Genomic DNA, 22,589 nt, shown 5'->3' with positions numbered 1-22,589 from the left:
TCTCATAAAGGTAAAGGTGCCTTCTATCACAGTAGTGTAATAGGTTTGGGCTCAGACAAACAAGGATTGCCTTTCATGTGCCACAACCCTGGCAGTTATCACTTGAATTAATCCTTATGCCAATACCCCTTATCACACTGATTTTTGCAACCTTAAGATTAGTAGAATATAAGCAGTTTATACGGCTAAAAATATTTTTAAAAGTTTATGTTCAGCTTTCCTGAACTCCAGTTTATGGTGAATATATTGAACCAGCAAGATGTAGAATTTATCAATGAAAGGCTCCCACAGTCTGTTAGACCCATACTGGATCTACTTTATAAAAGACGCCTTTAATGGGAATAGCAACGGTCTAAAAGCAGCTGGTCTATCAAATAATCACATACATTACTTGATTCACAGTACATCAATCACTTAAAAATTTTACAGTGGAGGGGTTAAAGACATCTTTCACTGATATGACAGTCTCATACAGCTATATCTAGGTAGATTATTGTGCATGCTCACTATACATCTACAATAGATAACATGTGTAATGGTAAGTCCTATTGGAAAAAAGTATGTGAAATACGGTACATCCAGATGATCAAAAATGTATGCAGGCACTGCCATAGCAAGGGTATACCATGAATCCAAAGAGAGAAATAACAACATATAACACAGAAAAATAATATATATACTACTATTGTTTAGAGCTTTACAATAAGGACCATTTAAAGTTAATAATAAATAAGATTATTTTCAACAATGTATTTTGTTTACCTTAGGAGGCAAGTGTAATTAAAAGGAATTACCACACCACTATAAAGAAAATGCTTTATATTTACCCTTAACAGTCTAAGAAGACAAATAAAGATTTTAGGTGATTATTTATGAGGGATTAAATGGGTAGGAGTCACATGGACACTGATATAATATATGTTCCTATAAAGACATGTTGCCTAAACAAAAAAACAAATGAGCTTTTATGCAAAATAACAGTGGCACTGATCAAACCTTAGTTAAATATCATAAAATATATTTGGAGGTACTGTATTACAGCCTACTTAACAATAAAACTGCAAATTGATAAACACATTTCACCTATAGTAATTACAAATAAGTAACAACCAAAATAGAAAAATATTCATCAATAGGTGCAATACATAAAATTGCCTGACTCAAGACAAAAAGTTCAAAAACTGACGCTGTATGATATATGAAGAATACAGATACTTGAAAAATATAAAAATATGTTAAAACTAGAATGCTTTTCCATTTTGTAAACACACCTTTGGTTTGCATTAAGGATGTGTTAACAGTCATTTAATACTAATATTCAATTACTAACAGTAGTTTGTTTTACTGTGTTAAGTTGTATGAACACAGTAATATAAACTACTGTTAGTTACTGAATATATATAATTGTGTATATGTATGTGTGTGTATATATATATATATATATATATATATATATATATATATATATATATATATATATATATATATATATATATATATATATATATATATATATATATATATATATATATATATATATATATATATATATATATATATATATATATATATATATATATATATATATACAGGCAGTCCCTGCTGACCGTGGCATTGGTTAACGGAGTTTTGGTGTTACGGTGCTTGGCTAGCGATGTCGTAACTGGATTTTCAGAGCCATCTCTGATTAACAGTCCCGTTAAGTGGGGATTTCGAGTACCAATCTCCAGTTAACGGTTGCAATCTCCGGTTAACAGTGCCATTAAGTTGGGATTTCAGTGCTATTATCACCGATTTTTGGTTAGCGACGTTCGGTTGGGGATGGAGGGATGGAACCGCCACCGTTATCCGGGACTGCCTGTATAATATATATATATATATATATATATATATATATATATATATATATATATATATATATATATATATATATATATATATATATATATATATATATATATATATATATATATATATACATATACACACACACACACATACATACATACATACAGGTTGGGGAGGCCATTGGGTGATTGTCAGTTAGTGGGAAGATGGTCACCTGTTATGAGGGAGTGTCATACCAATTTCATGGGGCTATTGGCTGAAAATTGAAACCTCCAAAGGGGACTCATTTCTTAATTCTGTTCTGCAGTCATTTACATTCCAAAGGTCAGGTCCTGCAAGGCTTCCAATTACCTGGTCCCTGAATAAGGTTCTTATGAATCCTGTCATTCCCTCAATTCATGGACCCAATACAACTACAACTCATATGCTGCAAAAGGCATTCCTCTTGACTGCTTTGACATCAGGAGCTCAGATTAGCGTACTGGGCTCTCTAAACAAACTAAATTTCACCACTCATACACCTAGTTGTTATTTGCTATTGCCTCCTGGCCTATCATTCCTGGCCAAGAGTGAGGACCTTTTTAAAGGGAAAATCCCCTTTTCTGATAAAAGAACTCATTATTTCATATAAAATATTATGCCCAGTTCAAAGACTTAAGGTTTACCTAGATGGCATGGCAAACATCCCAGACGGTCCATTTTTCCTACACCCTAGCACAAACAATCCTATCTCTACATAGGCTGAGAATGATTTTAGTAGCCCTCATTAAAAAGGCATACCTTCATTCCTTTCCTAAGATGCATGACATCCAAAATGTGAGTACATCATTAACTTTCTTCATAAATGTTTCCTTTGAAGAAGTCTTCGAGCATACGGAATGGTTATTAGAGACAGTATTCCTGAACTGGTGAAGGCACAATAAGTCACTGTAGAACCACAATGGATAATACATTTATAGATTCTTGTGTTTCCTGTTCTTTATTGCCAGACCCTAATGGGTATCTAGAATAAAGAAAATGGTTGATAATCTGTGACTTTACCTTGAATAGAAAATTCCTGTAACACTATTGCCATGAGAGTGGTGGTCATGCTGAGATATTGCTGTGGAAGGTGCAATGATCCTGCAGCCAGACCCAACACAAATAGGTAAGTCACCTTTGAACCACAAAGAATAATACATATATATATTGGTTTGCGTGTTGTTTCCTGCTCTTTACTGCCAAACCCTATGGGTATCCAGAGTAAAGAAAATGGTTAATAACCTGTGACTATACCTCGGACCAAAAATTAATCTGGGTTGTTGGGATTTATTTATTAGGAACTAAGCCATTCCACCACCTGTCAATTTCCTTGTAAGCTCCTTTGAGGACAAACAGTGGCTACGTTATCAAAAAACAGGTTTTAACGTAAGAAAAACCTATTTTTGGTAGCCACTGTGAGTCCTCATACCCAACCACTTTCCTTGACGAGAAGGCATGGGACTGGAGTGAACATTTATCTTGCACAAACCTGGCATGTAATGAAAATGGCTGACTTATGCTTTTGCCACATCTGAGCAAGTGAGACAGAGCCGAGGTAGTCATTGTAGGACAGGAGATACAGCCCTCCTGTCCTGAGTCCTTTATATTCTATCACTGTGCCAACAAGCACTATTCTGGCCGAGAAAAACTATAAGGGAATTTTGTTATAAGTTGGTTCATCCTATGGAGCCCTGGGGGGACCATGAGAGAGCAACTCCTTTGGGGACTCACAGCGGCTACCATAAATAGGTTTTCCCTACAACAAAACCTGTTTTATGTACACTGTAACAGTACTTGTTTTTTGTACATATTGTACAGGGTGGGGCAAATCAAATGCCCAAGTTTTGATAGGCTATTAGGAAAAGTAAAACAATACTTACAGAATTATTTGTTGTTTTATTTGAATCAGTATACAGTGCCGTTTGTGTGATCACTTTTTGAAGATGGCATCAGGAAGATGTCTGAAGTTTTCAGCTGCTCTTCGGCACATCTCAATTTGCCCCACCCTGTCGCTATTGGGCTGAAACCAACCCAAGAGAACTTCACCAGAGACCGCTCCATTCTCCTAAAGTTACTGTTTGGTGTGCAGTTTCCAAATTTGGGGTAATTGGGCCTTATTTCTTTGAGGAGGATGGAAGATCTGTCACCTTCAACTCTGAACGTTATCTTGCGATATTGGAAGACTTTTTGGAACCGAAATTGGAAGAATTAAGAGAGGAAACAAATCTGGGAGACATCTGGTTCCAACAAGATGGAGCAACAGCCCACACTGCTCAAGTTGCAATGGTCAAATTGCGACAGATGTTCCCGGCATGCCTCGTCTCTCGGAAGGGTAATGTCGAGTGGCCCCCACGCTCACCTGATTTGAGCATTTGTGACTTCTTCCTGTGGGGATATCTGAAGGAGAAAGTGTTCAGAAGTCGGCCACACAATTTGGAAGAACTGAAGATGCGAATTCGGGAGGAAATTACTGCAATACCCCTTGAGATATGCCGAAGAGCAGCCGAAAACTTCAGACATCGCCTTCAACAGTGCATCGCTACAGATGGCCACCATCTTCCTGATGCCATCTTCAAAAAGTGATCACACAAACGGCATTGTATACCGATTCAAATAAAACAACAAATAATTCTGTAAGTATTGTTTTACTTTTCCTAATAGCCTATCAAAACTCGGGCATTTGATTTGCCCCACCCTGTATAAAAAATTGGTTCTATCATTTTAATTCTAACAGTGCATGCTCATTATTTAGTTTATACACAGCAGTGGAAACATTCATTTAACAGCCAGATGATTAGACTTGTAAATATCTGTAACTTAAAATATGATACACTGTTCTGCCATGTCCATTGAAAACTTGCATCACAAAATGTACATAAGAGGGCAATCTTTTGCAAATTGGTATATACTTGGTGTGCTATTATTCTCTCTCTCTCTCCCTCTCCAGTTATACTTACATACGCTACCTATGGATTACATGTGTGTAGGGATTCATTTACCTGATCCAAAGCTGATCGTGAACACTTAAATTGGGTAGGCTAGCCTACTGAGATGAAGGCATGGGATTAACATTTAGCTGGTTAAGTGTCATATTTTTGGATGTATTATGATAACACATAAGATGAATGGAAGCATTCAAGGTAAGCACCAAACTGCAAGACTGCCCTGTTACTTACATTTTGTTATGTAAATTTTTTGTATATATAACAGAGCAATATTGTAAGTCAACCACAGTCCAAGTCTAATCACCTAGCTACTCAGTGTACATTTCCATTACTGTGTACACAACACTAAAATTATTATATATGCAAAAAACAAATACTAGTATAAAACTCATGTAAATCTATAAAGGGATTAAAATAATAATGATCCTACCAATTTGAAAAAGATATGTTGAATTATTACATTTTATGTAACATGTACTTTTTATATCTTTGGACTCTATTCAATTTTTTTTTCAGTGAAGTGTACATTTTCACAGGCTACCCAGGGTTAGGCTTAGATTTTTGACAAACCTGCAATCTCTAGCATAGCTAAACCCCTTGATAATACCAGTTTCATTAAATAAAAAAAACAAATTAGATACACCAGTATTTCAAAATACTGTCATTTTAATGAAGAAATGACATTAACAGGAGAGTAAAATGAAATGAAGTGCTAAATTCTTTAAAGTGAGCCCTAAACCAAGTTATGAAAAACCATCACACAAGATATTTACACTTCCTTTCTCAAAAAAAATATTTAACTTATACTACTTGGCAGGCAACTCTTTTAGAAACACACTGAAATCAAACCAGCAGGTAGAAGGGACCCTTTAGCCTTGATAGGCAACCCTTCTAAGAGAAGGTTACTCAGAATGCAAACCTTGTTCTCCAACCCTGGACTGTGCCATAGCCATTATAATGTGGCCTTCCATGGCCTGAGGGTACAATCGGGCATTTATCCTTTTTTTTTTTTTGTTCACTTTCCTGTTTTTTCGAAAAGTGTGTAGGACAGGCTGATGAGAAAGCAAAAGTTGCTTGGTGGATTATCAGGAAAGAGCCTTTGTCTTTACCTAATCTTTTCCTTCCGAGTGTTTTTAATTTCTAAATCCATCCTGACTGTCCTCCCTCCATTGTTGTGACAAACCTGGTGGATTTCTTATTTGCCTTACAAGATGTGCCGGCCCCACCTTGTCAACCACTTGCTTAAGGAGCTTTTTTCAATGGCATATAGTCACGTTTAATTATAATTTTAAATAATGTAAATACTGCTGTTGTTGGTCTTGTTGTTTATTGTGCTGTTGATTTTTACAATATTACTGTTGTTATGAGTCTAATTGCTAGTTTTGCTAATAATTTTACATTGTTAATTTTAATTCTTTCGTTTGACATCAAGCTGAACTCTGGGCATAATACTCATTACAGGAAGAAAAATTGCAAAGTACTTTACTCCAATATTTGGGGTTTAAGGTCATATTTTCTTGATCTCCAAAGTTGTACCCATAACTGTAATCTGATGTTTTTATGCGAGACTCTTGTGAGTAGTAACAAGTCAAAGGTTGAGTGTTTAATCCTGGAGTTTGATGGTCCTGACTTTGTTTATCGTCATAACATCCCACATGTGCAAGGTTTGGTTGTATACACTAAGTCCAGACAACCTATTTATCTTCAGAAAAACTTGAAGTGTAGTTGCCACGGGTTTCCCCGTTCTAAAATTTTCAGTAAGTTCTACAATTTTTATGTATTTGCTGCTACCGCAATCCAAGTATTGACAGTTCTATATATGACTGTCTCTTTGAGAGGATTTGTATGTCTCAGTTACAGGATTCAAAAGCTTCATTCGTTTATTCATGGAGACTGTAATGCAAAGCACAGCAAGTGGCTAAATTCAAATTCCACAGATCATCATGGCAGGACTACTCTTGAGTTTTGTGTATCCTCTGATTTTGTCCGGCTAACTTAGGAACCTTGCATATTTCTAGTAACAGGTTAGACTTCATTCTCAGATGCTCCAGCTATTGTCAATTCCAAGGTCTGAGAATATATAGGCACTTCTGATCATTGTGCCACTGACTTGGACATATCTGTCAGTCTATGTTCCTAATGTGACCATTGGAAAAATGGTCTGGCTGAAATCTAGCCAATTGGGGTTGCATTATTGAAGCTTGTCAGACATGTAATATTTCAGATGCTATGTTTGATCCTGATCCCAAAAAGTAGTTAAATGAAAAGCTGCTGGCTATTTTAATAAAGCATGTTCGTAGGAAGGTAATCAAATTCTGGACAGGGGACCAGCCATGGTCTGATGATACATGTAGACAAACAGACCAAATTCAACACATGGAGACAAAATTGTTCACATAAAAATTGCACCATTTTGGTTGAGTGTCGCTGTGCTGTGAATAGAACTTACCATACAGTGGAGAGAAATTACCATATTTCCTTGAAGAGGAAACTTAAAGGAATTACTCAGACTCATCTGTGGTGTACCAAATTGGCACCATCTATCTTTGGGTCAGGATCGTCTTCCATTCCACCACTTCTAACAGATGACGGTACTGTAGATGGTTGCTAGCCCTAGGGAAAAGGCTGAACTACTCCGCTGAACTTTAGAAGCCAAGCAACCAGCTGAGGATGTCCCTCTCCCTGATGCACATCCTGAACCTATTCTTACAAAATTTGCATTTCGCTCTAGGGGTGTTAAGAAAATTCTGGATAATCTTGATAGCTGGGGTGGAGATCCTGATGGTTTCTTCTGTTTGTTTTTTAAAAAAGTTTCTAGTGTGTTGTCTCCCAAGATTAGTAGATTATATAAATTTTTATGTTGACTTAGTATCTTTGCGGATGGGCGCAAGCTTAGTAATACAGTGCCTGTTCCAAAGAGTGGCATATCTGCAGACTGCAGTAACTACAGGCAAATTTCTATTCTCCCTGTGCTTTCCAAAGTTGCTGAAAAACATTTTTAAGCCACTAAATAAGTATGTGGAATCTAAACGATTGTTAACTGGAAGTCAATACCTGTATGCATATAGGAAGCAGTTAGGTACCTGCAATGCTCTTTTAGACCTGACATGCCATTTGCAAGAGAACCTTGATAAGGGTTTTGAGTTCAGAGTAATTCAAATAGATTTTTGTGCTGCTTTTGACTTAGTAAATCAGAGGGCACTTATTTATAAACTTCAGAATCTTGGAGGGAGTGGATATGTTTTAGGATTACTTCAAGATTTCCTTACAGGTAGGCAGCAGTGAATCAAGACCTGTTGCGTCTGGAGTTCCATAGGGTAGTGTTCTTGGTCGACTGTTATTTTTTGGTGTACTGTATACAAGTGATAAGGTTGTTGGCTTGGAAAACAAAATTGTTCAGTATGCCAATGAAGCAACACTTGTGGGTATAGTAGTCTCCACTTATGAGAAATGAAGCTGCCCTCAGCCTTAATCGGGACATGGACTGGGTCAGACACTATTGATTAGCAGATCACATACAGATTTTCCAACCCATCCTCCCCTTCAGATGGATGGGACTTTGCTGAATGAGTCTGAAGCTTTAACTATTTTAGGTGTAACTTTTGACCCGCATCTTACTTTTGAGAAAAATCTAATGAAGTTTCAGCAAATAATGCATATAAGTTAGGTTTCGTTCGTAAGGCCTCATATATTTATAAAAATGATAAAAGTCAATGCAACCTATTTTAGGTCATTTGTCCTTCCTTTACTAGAATACTGTTCTGCAGTGTGGATGTCTACTTCTGCTGGAGAGTTAAATCTCCAGCAGAAGCAGACATCCACACTGCACACTTAGATAGTGGTTCTTGGTGGCAGGTTTCTGTTTCCTAATATTAGTGGTTATGACTTGTACCATTGACGGATGGTCTCGTTTGCCACTTTTTCATAACAGAGATCTTCCACATTCACAATTGACCCCTGATCCCCTTTTCCTGCTGAGAGCAACCAGATTCCGCAGAGCAGCAGCACCAATGTGCAGTAAATGTGCCGTGCTATCGAACTTCTCAGTTCCAGAGGTCCTTTGTTCCTCACACCATTGGACTGTGGAACAGCCTCCCAGAGGATGTCATTCAATTGGAAGTTCAAGCAAAGATGCAATGCATTACAACCCCGATACAATTTAACTTGCATTTCAATGTTTTACTTACAGTTTTATTAAAATTGTTAATTTATCTGTTTCTAATAACTTATCTCCTCTTTCAGTATTTCCCATTACCTTCTCTTACTTCTTTTGAATGAACACCACATTCTTTGGAAGCTTGAATTTCAAGTCAACGGCCCCTGTAGGCCTGTTCCATATGAAAAGGGTTTGTATTATGAATAATAATAAAAATTCAAAGAACACCTATTCCAGTGAAGGAAATGTATAGTAAGTGAAATCTTCAGCTAGACTTTAACAATGATAAGTACAAACTGTCTGATAATCAAGAATTAAAACATGCACAGTAATCATTAGCAGGTTAGAAATTTTAAACACATTTCAAAGACGAAGTAGTTAGTCAAATATTCACTCAGGCATTTTTGTCTACAAAAAATTCTTTATGAAAACCTCTCCATTAATATCAGTCCACCTTGGTACATACTTTGAAAATCTTTGATTTTTACTTCATATCTAAATCCAGTCTTATTGATAAAATATGGTTAAAAATAGATCAAAGGAAAATTTTCACAGGTGGGGGTTAAGCCACAAATGAAACAAAGAACCTACCTCTTAAAAGAAATTAGTTTATATTAGAAATAATTTAGCAAAAGAACCAAGAAATTTAATGTTTATATAAATAAGGACTCCATTCATGAACTCAGCAGTGACTGTCATTGAACTTATTTTTCAAAATGTATATTTTGTATACCTTTAGACATAAAAAAAATTCCCACGATACTGATGAATGAGTGAATCAAGGACTACTTTGGAGTTCATGCACTACATCAATACAGAAACCGAAGTAAATGTATAATAATACTGAAAAATGAGCTCACTGAGGGCTACTTTGGGATTCATACAACCAAGTTCATAAAACAAGCATTAAATTTCTTGCCTAATCTAATTCTTATGTTTTCTTCAGGTATGATCCCAACTCTTCTCTTCCTTAGTTTTTACCTTTTTTTGTTAAGGACTTGTTATTAAATGCAAAATAAAGTTCATCACAGCTATGATCAAGACCAACAAATAATGGGACTGTTTCCACAAAAAATCTTGTGCCCAAACTAAAAATGAAGTACTGTAGACATTTCATAGACTACTACTTCACTCAGAAATGTGCTCTCCATATTATACTAGCTCTCAGCCTAGCCTCTTGCTTATTCAATGTCAGTTACTAAAAATTAATTTTGTACACATTATTTACTTTAAAATAAATAAATGAAACTAAGTGATAAAATATGAGGTATATATACAGTATGTAGGTCCTGTATCTGTAAAACTTCAGCAAGGGAATATCTAATTTAGTTTGTTCACTGGTGTAAGTTCCCAGAAAAAACAACACTAATTTTCATATGCACAAAAGTAATTGTGGTTTATATAAATTCCTTTCTGAAGGAGCAACAAAGTTTACTGAACATTTATTCTTAGCTTCAAAAATCTGGCATCCTGGTGTTGTTTACAACCAGTATAGAAATGCTGAGGTCCTTAGTATTTGACTGGTTGGCCACTTTAGCAGTTACTTCCAAACTGACAATTTTAAGTTTAAAAAATATGCTATATCAGACAAAACATTTTTCATAAAACTAAAAAACTCCCAATCATGCTTTGCGTTGGTTAAGACAGAAAGGACTCTACTGCTTTCAACCATTCCTGCATATGATGCCCACTTCACAGTCACTGGTGACAAAATATCAAATCCATAGTGTGGGAAAGGGATTAAGGGCTTTATCATACATTAAATGAAATAACAATTAGGAGAATACAATGAAAGAGCCGTGACCTTTATGGGAAAGCCATGTAATTAAAGGATTACTAAAGGATTAGACAAATGAGATCAAATGACTACAGTATCCTGAGAATTTCAGCCACGTTTCTGGTAGGTAATCTGCATTAACATGTAATGAAGCATTCACTAGCAACCTGAGGTGCAAAGTTATATACCGAAGGTAGCCATGCTTTACAAGAGTGTTACAAACATGAGAATCTGTGATTGTTGTGATGTAGAAGAAGACTGAGCTTGTTCCCCCCTCCCGTGGTAACATGTTCCACTTCAACATTCAACATTTAGCCCTGATGAGAATACATGTAAATGTTTATGTGTTAAATAAACAGAACTCACAAAGGGTTACCATCTTAATTACTTTATCAAAGAATTGCTAAAAGTTCAAAACTATAGTTAAAGGCCACAAGTAAGGAAAGAGTGCAAACCTTATGTATTTTTACCTTCAATAGTGACAAATCAACATCCAAAAAACAGAGAAAGCCCTTGTGATTAACTGGCACAGCCAAAACAAATGTCTTCTTGAAGAACTGGTTTTTTCCATTACTTACATGAAGAAAAAATTTTGAAAGAGAGCAGAATTCTAGTGTTCACTGCATATGAACTCTAACCATCCCAACAGGACAAATTAAGAGGTCATCACAAAGAGGAGTTCAATGAAAAGGAGTGATAGCAAATGGAGCAACCATCATGTCAAGAGCACTGGAAGATTGTGTTTTAGCAATGAAGTACAGGCAGTCCCCGGTTTATGACGGGGGTTCCGTTCTTATGCCGCGTCGTAAGCTGAAAATCATTGTAAACCGAAAATTCGTTGAAAATCGTAAAAAATCCTAAGAAATCCTTACTTTTAATGCTCTGGGTGTATTGGAAACCATGTAAACTGCATTTTTATTGAGTTTTTCATAAAAAAAACTCCAAATTCTGATTATTCTGCCGTTTTGGAGCCATATTTCTTCCGTTTGATTGACGTACGATGCGTCGTAACCCTGGAACATGTGTCATAAACCGGGAAATAATTTCTGATGAATATATGTGAAAAGTGTCATAACCTTGGAACGTTGTAAGCCGGACCCGTCGTAAACCGGGGACTGCCTGTACAGGGTGAAGGGGAGCTTGTTGAATGTCTAGTTTTCAAATACAGTACTGTACATCATATTCCCAAACAAGGAAAGTAACTCCCTGACATGCTTCAAAAAGGGCAGAGCCAAGAAAAAGTTCTGTTGGTCACTTTGACTAGAGTTATATAATGAATTATACCAGCTAGGATGTTTCACAGATGTCTTTGGGGTACTCTTGAAAATATCTGATAAGTCTGAAATATTCCTACCAGCACTAGATCCAAATTGAAAAAAAAAAAAAAAAAAAAAAAAAAGAGAGAGAGAGAGAGAGAGAGAGAGAGAGAGAGAGAGAGAGAGAGAGAGAGAGAGAGAGAGAGAGAGAGAGAGAGAGAGAGAGAATTTATTCTGAAAACAAAGATGAAAAAGTTGGCAATATTGGAAATGGAGGAGCAGGAGTGTTCTTGCACTAAACCTACAATAAATCTAGGCCAACTTGTTCTTGCACTAAACCTACAATAAATCTAGGCCAACTTTCTCTGATAAATGTTATTCACTGAGATCCTGTGCTGTGTTACAAGACAGCTGCTGCAGCTTCCAAAATGCATTTTACTCCAGGTCTTTGATCAATAACCTCTTGGTATGACAATGAAGAAATTCCTGCCAATTAAGGATGCTGTGGAAGTACAGCTGTTTCAGTAGTTTCCTACAGAGCAGAAGAATCCTGGGCTTATACACCACCAGATCCAGTAAATCCGAGAACCAATTGTTCTGAGACCAGACTGAAGTAATGAGGGGTCATCCTGGTCTTTATTAGGGTAAAAAACTTCTCTACTATCTGCCAGATGACAAAAGGAGAAGTAAGGTTGTCCAAGTTGTCCCTCACCTGCACCTTTGCATCCGTCTTCTAGGCTGTAAGGTCTGGTTGGAAACTGGCAGTTTGTTATTTATAAATGAAATCATATCAACAAGTGGACTACCCCATAACCACTACAGCACCCTGCAAATTTCATCATTACTCAATCAATTTGATGAATGGACTTTGAATCTCAGGGTCTGGGCTGGCAACTACATGCCATGCACCTAAAAAGAACCGGGGCATAAAATTTACAATGTGTTCTCCCCAAACAGCCATCTGGCACAGCAACTCATTGTGGTTTCCCCTTATATCTTGGGTAACTAACTGTGATTGTGTTTTTAGCATTTCAAATATGTTACTACTGCTATCAGGTTGATAAATAAAGGCCTCTGATGGTCAAAGAGCTGGGCATATCAGTTACTATTTAATGTGCGTGATAATATCAATACGTCCAGATCTGGAGGAACAGAGGCACTCCTTCCATATATTGTTTCTGTACTGCCAATACTAAGAATTCAGCAACACCTAGTCAGTTACTTGGACCAGAAAACCCTTAGGAATTATGCTACTCTCCAAAAACTGGTGAGCTCAACCTGTAGGTTGAATCCTCAAGCAGCAGTGGGGCATCAGCTTCTGCACAGGCACCAGATGGATGATCAAAAACTGCAAGAATTTGACTGTTGGATGGGGACAGGGCAAAAATGCTGGATGATCTTCACCAATTTCTTCCTCTCATCCTCTTTGGACTATTCAAGGTGTAACTTTTGACTCACATCTAACTTTTGAGAAACATCTAATGAAAGTTTCAGCAAATGCCACACGAAAGTTGGGTATTGTTTGCAAAGCCTCATATACAGTATTTATAATGTGATAAAATCAATGCAACATACTTTAAGTCATTTGTATTTCCTTTACTAGAATACTGTTCTCTGGTGTGGATGTCTGCTTCTGCCAGAGATTTATCTCTTTTAGATAGAGTTGTTCATGGTGGTAGGTTTCTATTTCCTAACAGTAGCAGTTATGACTTGGATCATCGACAGATGGTCTCGTTTGTCACTTTTTGTAAGTCGTTTTTCAACAGAATCTTTCAGTTTCACAACTGATCCCTGTTCCCTTTATCTGCTGAGAGCAACCAAATTCGCTGAATAGCAGCCCCAACATGCAGTAAATGTGACTCACTGTCAAAAATCTCAGTTCCAGAAGTCCTTTATTCCTCACACCGTTGGACTGTGAAACAGCCTCCCAGATGATGTCGTGCAATTGGAACTTCAGAAGTTCAAGGGAAGATGCAATGCATTACTACCTTAATACAGGCATCCCTGGGTTATGTCAGGGGTTCCGTTCCTATGCCGCAACGCAAGCCGAAAAACGGTGTAACCAGAGACAACGTCGAAAATCATATGAAAACCTTACTTTTAATCCTTTGGGTGTCTTGAAAACTATGTGATCTGTATTTTGATTGAGCTTTTCAATAAAAAAAGAACTCCAAATTTTGACCATTCTGCTATTTTGGAGCCATATTAAAGTTCCAGTCTTCTGTTGGACTGGTGACGTAAACCTGGAACTTGCTGTAACCCGGGAAATAACTTTTGATAAATACATCTGAAGAGTGACGTAACCTCGGAACGATGTAAGCCAAGTCTGATGTAACACAAGGACTGCCTATTCTTCTTGCATTTTAATAGATTTTTATCTATTTATTAATTTATTTTTCTTTTTTCAATAAGTGACATCTCTTCTTTCTGTATCTCCCTTACTTCCTCTTACTTCTTCCTAATGAACACCATTTTCTTTGGAAGCTTGAATTTAAAGTTAATGGCCCTTGTGGGCCTGTTCCATATGAATAGGTAGTAGTAGTAGTAGTAGTAGTAGTAGTAAAAGACTGATGAGAATTAAGAGGTGAAGAAGATCTTGCCTAAATGAAGCCATGATCAATCAGTCATAGAGGTAACAACCAAGACATTTAACTCTGCGAGCCCGAGCTGCCAAAGTTATTGCAAAAACTGAATGTGAAATAAGTCTAATCTTCCTTGCCATACGAACCTCAAGACGGGTAAATGCAAACATGGAAATACGTGTAAGTCCAATGAACCCAAAAAATTGTACTTCCTTATCAACCTCCTTACAGACTCCACTTACACCATCCTGGAAGATGGTCAAATGAAGAAACTTGCTGAGTTGACAACAGTTCTATATCAGCAATGAAGAAACTTGCTGAGCTGACTACAGTTCTATATCAGCCTCAAGCCTCCCCAGCCTTTACAACAATGAAGAGAAGACTACAGAGCCCCAGTAACTCTTGACTCACTTCTTCGATAGCTTCGTTAGCTATCCTCGACTTGTCTTATGCACAGAGCGCCTGAAACTTCTAGATATTACAGGTATAAAAAGAGAGGGGTCTGACTCAAGAAAGGGAGGGCAGGGAAAGCAATACAGGTCATGAAGGATAGTGATGACCCAAGGCTTAGCACTTAGTTCCTCAACATTATCTAATGTTTCTAGAGACAGATCCACACCACAAAAGCCATGGTCCCAGTTAGAGTAACCTCATTTGCCTCCCCCCTCTACCTGACGACTTGGCAGGTGACTGGCTTCTTAAGATGAAATGAAAGGGGAAACATGATCCCTCAGTCTGTAAAGTCCTCTGGGGAACATATAGCCATCTGGGATTAAAACACTTAGCCTGGTGATATGATGAATGGTGGTGATGCAAGGTGAAGGGTCCTGGGCACTGACTGACTAAGTCTTCGGGAGGAAGACATGCCACCTCGAGTGAACTTTGAGGTGGACGCTGAAGTTGAAGGAGAGTTGCCCACGTTGAAAATAGCTGCCTTCACGGCTGTGGAGGCCAGAATAAGAAAAGGATCCAATGGGCCAGATATGGGACTCAGAAAATAGAATACTGTATCAAAGAGCTTTAAAGGTGGCACCCCGCTTAAATAGGATGATGTTTACCACTCATTACGGAGCAAGTTGAATATGAAAGATGAAGACCTTGCTAGAGTTGTCAGCAAATCATTTTTATGTCAACATTTCATACTAGCTCCCAACAACAGCCATCTGTTAACTTCCACACCATGTAGCCATGTTTCCACAGCAAAGCTAAATAAAAAAGAAAGGTAGTTTATTGAGTAAAAACATGGTGTGTACTTATGTGGTATTCACTTGCATACAGTGACTACAGTCTGACCTCTTAAATTCAGCACTCCATGGTCTGGCAACTCTCATGATCTAGGACGTTTTCTGATCAGCTGCCATTAGTTCTTGAGCAGCTATGAGGGCGGTGCCACATGTCATTTCAGTTTTTGGTTTTTCAGATTTCAGAACTGAAGCTTGCTCCATAAATATGCACGCACAGTTTATTTCCAACTAAAACATTCTGTGAAACTGAAAAACATACAGCATACAAAAGAACCGTAATTTGTGTATTTACTCGTGTCATGCGATCATTAAAATTTTGTGCCAAAAACATGATTTCATATATACATTGTGTATGGTGCGAGACGTATTTTCATTAGATTACACTAAGCTAGGCTTTCTATGCCTATCTCAGTTTTGGTAGATACCACTGATAATGCATATTATATCAGAGTTAGATTTTAATTAATAAATAGGCCTAGAAGCAAAAGTTCATTAGGTCAAATACAAATCTTCATATATTAAATCATGCTTACCAACATTGTGACTTGTTTAAGAAGTCATTGCTATTTCTTATAATTAACAACCCCTTACTACTGTGTACAAGACATTGACATGAACAGCAGCAACTACTGACATAAACAAACGAATTGAGAATCAGCCATTTACCAATGTCAGTTACCGTAACTAACACACGTTTATTAAGGTCTGAGTTACAGTTGTTGACCTGTTAAAAATTTGCTAACTTTTAATGGTGACTTCCATAAATAAAAATAAAATACATCTTTATTCATCCTTCACGCAATGGAGAGGAAAGTGTTATGAAAGTATGCTACTAAATTTATGGTTGTAGCTGTGGCTGAAGAAACGAATAATGTGCAGGCCACAAAACATTTTGGAAGAGGCAAAAGCAGCATCCGATACTGGCGAAAGCACAGCCTTTCTTCTTTAATTTACTGCATTTATAAATAAAGTTGCATTTTTAAACCAGGCTCTGGTAATTTGGGAAAAAATGAATCTCCGAAATTAAATTCATTTACAAACTAATGGCTGCGATAGCTTCAGTAAAACACAATCAGCTGATGATTTTAAGAAGGTGAACATTACAAGAATGCAAATGGCATGTGACTGCTGTATTCATAAAGTATATTACAATAACACAGTAATTCCATACAGTACATAAAACAACAGTTTTATTAAAATTATCATTCTTAATACAACTGTATTATTTGACTTTTACAAATGGATATCTGTCTGTGTAACAACCTAACTGGAGCCAACAGTTTCTCTCTCAAATCTCTCACACACAAACACACACAATGTACAGGTTTAAAGGAACATGAGCAGAAGATTTTTATGTTTTTGCTGAAAACGAAAGCCAGAAAATTTTGAAGTGCTGGAAAATGTTAAAAGGTGCCCAGAGATCAGGATTCAACAGTACACTTATAAAGTGGTTTAAGCTCCAATGTAGCAAAGGTGTAAGCATTTCCAAGGAGATGCTTATGGAGCAGGCCAGAATTTTATTAAGGAACTAAACCTAACTAATGACAGTGATTTTATTCTTAAGCTCTGTTCTACTTTTGATAATATAGCAATATATATGTGGAATGAGCTGGCAAGACTGTTTACAAAGGAGGTTTTTTAAGGGTTATTTCTGTCATCCAGGATTTTCTGTGATCTGGCAGTGGCCTGGTTCCCAAGGGTGCCAGTTTTAAGAGGTCGGGCTGTATTTATCATGAGTAAAAATCTGTTCTTTTTCAGTGGAACTAACACCTGGGATGTCCTTTCAAATCTATTCATTTTAGGACATTTACCAATACTGTATTTTTGTGTTCAATTTTAAACAGTCTGAAAAGAGGCCAATGCTGAAATATACTTCTTATATTTTAAATTTGAATTTATCCACTTAACAACATTGAACAGTGCTACACCCAACCTCCATATTCAAAGATAAACAAAATACAAATAAGCATTAAGATAACATATACACAAGAAGTTATGTATAAACTCTCAAAATCCCTAAATGTCCTTATGGTTCAAGCTTTAAAAAAAAACATAGCCTTATATAATCCATGAAACTGCATACAGCTCTATACACCCTGAAACACACCTCCGGTTATCTATAATGTATGGTGCAATAATTTAGAAATACTAATCCAGTGCAACCAAAAATAATCCTATATTCCTAAACTAATGCACTTATTAAAAAAATCATAGATCAATACATGTTCACCTAAGAAACTGAAACCTATCATACAAGTGCAAGTTTACACGTCACCAGATGGCTGTGTGCACTACATAAGACAAAAATTTCTTCTAAAATAATAAGTAAAAACTTAATATCATCTTACCTATTGGACATTTTCAATTTTCCATCATTTCCAGTGATACCACCCAATTTTCGGCAACGATAATTTTCATAATGGACATTGTTAGTAACATCCTTCAAGTCTTGCATGTGTGTGCGGATCAACATATTACGAAGGGGAATAAAGTCACAGTGCTCCATATTTTCAACTGCAAATTTGAGAAAAAAAAATTAGATATATATGGTGGACATAACTTCTACTCGTACATTAAGATAAAAATCTTAGCTCAGTAAAGATGTACTTCACAAGGGGAGTTGCACTTTGATGCATCAGTTGTAAATCGAAAATACCGTGAGTCTGAATACAAGTATGTGATACTGCACATGCTGATGAATAAGTAGTTTTGAAGTAAAGTAATCCTCAACATTAAAGTTTAAAACTATAAATCCTGCATACTTCAACCACCAAATCTGGCAGTATAACATTCATCTAACTAAATGGCAAGTTTCATTTGTTATTATTAATAAAATGATGTTTCATGCATTGTGGTATCACCAATAGCCTATACATATACAGAAGGTAACTGTTGCTTGTAAACAGATCATGGTACTGTACTTTGTGAATATTTACTAAGGAGATACTGATAATATATGCATGGCAATTATCATATGAATGCCAAAACAAAATTTAAGCAACCTGAAAAAAATTAAAAATCATAAATGCGTGCATAATTCACCAGTTTCTCCCAGACTCCCTACTCTTAGTTCACTTAATACCATTAATAAAAAATAAGCTAAAGGATGCAGCTGACCTGGCAATTACCACCTGATTGCAATTACTACAACTGTGTTGAAGATATCTGAGTCCATTCTTCTCCCCTTTCTACACACTACTGACAACCAAGTCGGCTTTAAAGCAAACCACTCAACCGACACCTGTATCTAAATCCTGAAAGAATTGCTGAACTATTACCTATCCTCAGCCTCTCCTGTTTTTCTGTGTTTTGTAGATGTGAGAAAAGCATTTGACAGGGTAAACTACCTGAAGCTCTTCTTGAAGCTGCACAAACAAGGCACACCTCTATATCTAATTGGCATTCTGTGTCAAATGGGTAACATATTGTCATACACCTTCGGCTCCCTATACGGGCTCCGGCAAGGGGGCATTCTCACTCCATACCTGTTTAACATGTACACAGATGCCCTGAATGTCAAACTGAATTCACTCCCAATTGGATGCACCATCAACGAAACAACAATAAATAACCTCTGTTACGCCGACGATATGGTTCTGATTTCCCCATCAGTGCAAGGTCTCCAGCAACTCATTGACACCTGCCGCCAATATACAGAGGAAAATGATATCCTATAAAACGAAACCAAGACCCAGTGATATTGCTGCTCCTGAGATTGCTTAAGCATATTGCAGAACCACAAATTTTCCTCGGAAATCAACATCTGTAATTCGTGCATGAACTTCCGTATTTGGGCCACATTATTATGGACAACCTAAAAGATACAGCATACATAGAACAGAGGTGTCGTAAACTATGTGCAACTGGTGACATGATTGCAAGGAGGTTTGCCTTCTGTCACCAAGACACAAAACTGCTGCTCTTCCACTCGTACTGCTACAGTATATAATGGGTGTTCCCTTTGGACGAACTATACCCGAGAGATCATGAGAGGTATCACTGTTGCTCACAATGACATTCTGAGGCACCTCGCAAACACTCTGCCACACAAATGTTCATAAAAAATCGCCTGCCTGATTTAAAAATCATTGTTAGACGAACAATGTCCAGTCTGAACACCCGACTGAGAAACAGCAATAATTCACTCATACAAGGCATCCTAAGCAGTGAGGCAAGAAGATGGGAAAGAGGGGGTAATGAGGCGCCTGTTCCTTAAATGACTTAGTCTCTATTTTTGCAATTATGAAGTGTCATCTCCAGAATCTGTTATTATTATTATTATTATTACTATTATTATATTTCTACGTTTCTTATTATTATTGGTATTTTCCTTTTTATTATTACTGTAACTAATATCACTGCAGAGTTTTGGAATTTCAACTTTCATATTTAGCCTTCTGGACCTGACTTCTGTAACCACCATAGGTCCCTATCTGGAAATTAATCATCTGCAATCTGTATTTTTAATTGTTACCATTTTTAATGTTTTTTACTATTATTCTCCATATAATCACTGTCATTACCATTACCTGTATTATGAATTCTATTTTTTCTACTTCAGCAACTGTCTGGATACTGCCGATTATTATTTTTATCATGTTATCTTATGTAACTAGATTGTGTGTATTGTATTTGTATATTCCACGCATATGGCCCCAAGCTACAATAAAGGATATTATTATTATTGTTACCTAATAACAATAATAATAACCAAAATTCAAATGAATCCGTTCTGAAAAAAAGGTAGTACAGTAAATCCCTGTACTGTATTCGCTGTGGATGTGTACCACATGCTGCCGCGAGTAGCTAAAATACGTGAATACTGTACTTAAAACCCCTCTAAAAACACTTAGAGTTGCCTATTTTGATAGTTCAAACACAAAAAAAACTCTCTAAAAATGCTTATACCTGAGTATTTTAATAGTTTTGTCAAAAAAGTGCATTTAGTCATGGAAATATGAAAATACAGTAATTAGTGAATATTTCTCAGTGAAAAATACACTGAATGGATGAATTTTCCACGAATAATGTGTATATACGTTCCACAGAGAAATCCGCAAATAGGCGAGTCCGCGAATCGTGAGACCACGAATACAGGGGGTTTACTGTATTACCATTCACCACTGACATTACACAAAGCAATCGCTCTTTAACATAATAATTGCAGTTTTGACTTATCATAAACAGTTTCTCAAAATAATAAAGAGAACTGAGGGAGTCTCAAAATAATAAAGAGAATTGAGGGAGACTTTACAAATACAGTCCAACCTTGAAAACCCAGGATTCCGTGTCCTGGAACCCACATGACCCAGGCCGTTTTTATTCAGCTGCCATTAGCCCTTGAGCGGCTACAAGGGCGGCTCCACACGTTTCAGTTTTTGGATTTTGGCACTTATCGTGATTTATATGAAAATGTCAAAATTGATAAAAGCTACAACCATGAGTTATTTTATGTTGTATTCTACATGAAATTGCGCACATTTTCATATATAAAACTTTATGTAATGGCTAATATAAAACTGTGCAAAAATTACGATAAAGTGACTAAAGAATTTCTGAGATTGTAAGAGCCTGACGCCGTCTCTTCCAAACAGGTGTGTTCATGTATTCATCGTCCATCGGAGTGGTGAGACGTTTGGCATCTTCACAAACAGAAACATACACACAGTTTGATACAGAAGATTCGTTGGAACATTATGAGTACATGATTAGAATGCTTGCATGGCAATGCAAGTAGTGGTGATTGTACATACATCAAGACAACAATGGTTAGGGAGAAACAGAAATATTGTATGGTTGAAATCGCGTTCCTTTAGAGAAAGAAAACGAGATGCTCTTGTCTTGTCCACTCCGATGGACGACGAACACACGAACACACACGTGTTCGGAAGAGACGGCACCAGGCTCTTACAAGATTTTCAGCAGAGTTAGCACGGACGTAAGGAAAAAGTTTTTTTTTTAAAAACTCACCATAAATTGAAATATTGTGCTAGAGACTTCTCGTTTGTTGCAAAATGAAAGTAAATGATTGAATATTACTAGAATGTAAGAGTTTGAGCTTACAATTGCATTTTTCAACCATTTCGGTCGAGTCAAAGTTGACCGAAGGTTGAAATTTTGGCACTTATCGTGATTTATATGAAAATATGTCAAAATTGATAAAGTTACAACCATGAGTTATTTTTGTTGCATTCTACATGAAATTGCACACATTTTCATATATAAAACTTTATGTAACAGCTAATACAAAACAGTGCAAAAATTACAACAAAGTGACTAAAGAATTTCTGAGATTTTCAGCAGAGTTAGCGTGGACGTAAGGAAAGAGTTTTTTCAAAAATTCACCATAAATCGAAATATTGCGCTAGAGACTTCTCGTTTGTTGCAAAATGAAGGTAAATGATTGAATATTACTAGAATGTAAGAGTTTTAGCTTACAATTGCATTTTTCAAACATCTCGGTCGAGTCAAAGTTGACCGAAGGTTGAAATTTTGGCACTTATCGTGATTTATATGAAAATATGTCAAAAATGATAAAAGCTACAACCATGAGTTGTTTTTTGTTGTATTCTACATGAAATTGCACACATTTTCATATATAAAACTTTATGTAAAGGCTAATAGAAAACGGTGCAAAAATTACAACAAAGTGACAGCAGAGTTAGCTGATGCTTTCTTTTGGGATAAGAAAGAAATTCGCGTATGCGCAGCTGGGTCACGCTTGTAAACAAAACAACAGCGTGATCTGTGAACTTCCAGC

The 22,589-nt window shown here is 36.6% G+C and overlaps 1 protein-coding gene across 25 annotated transcripts in view; it reads right to left on the bottom strand.

The window, feature by feature from the left end:
* Positions 1-22,589, bottom strand: part of pnut (septin 7-like protein pnut) — a 483,231-nt gene that overhangs the window by 78,787 nt on the left and 381,855 nt on the right. For all 25 annotated transcript variants that reach the window (XM_067107220.1, XM_067107226.1, XM_067107227.1 and 22 more), the window contains one exon: positions 18,178-18,343. In XM_067107220.1, coding sequence (XP_066963321.1) covers positions 18,178-18,343 — 166 coding nt within the window. The remainder of the gene's footprint in view (positions 1-18,177; positions 18,344-22,589) is intronic.

The sequence above is a fragment of the Macrobrachium rosenbergii genome, chromosome 8 (genome assembly GCF_040412425.1).
Source record: "Macrobrachium rosenbergii isolate ZJJX-2024 chromosome 8, ASM4041242v1, whole genome shotgun sequence".
Taxonomy (NCBI): domain Eukaryota; kingdom Metazoa; phylum Arthropoda; class Malacostraca; order Decapoda; family Palaemonidae; genus Macrobrachium; species Macrobrachium rosenbergii.
Note: the sequence above shows the minus strand (reverse complement) of the source record. Positions and strands in the feature narration are given on the sequence as shown.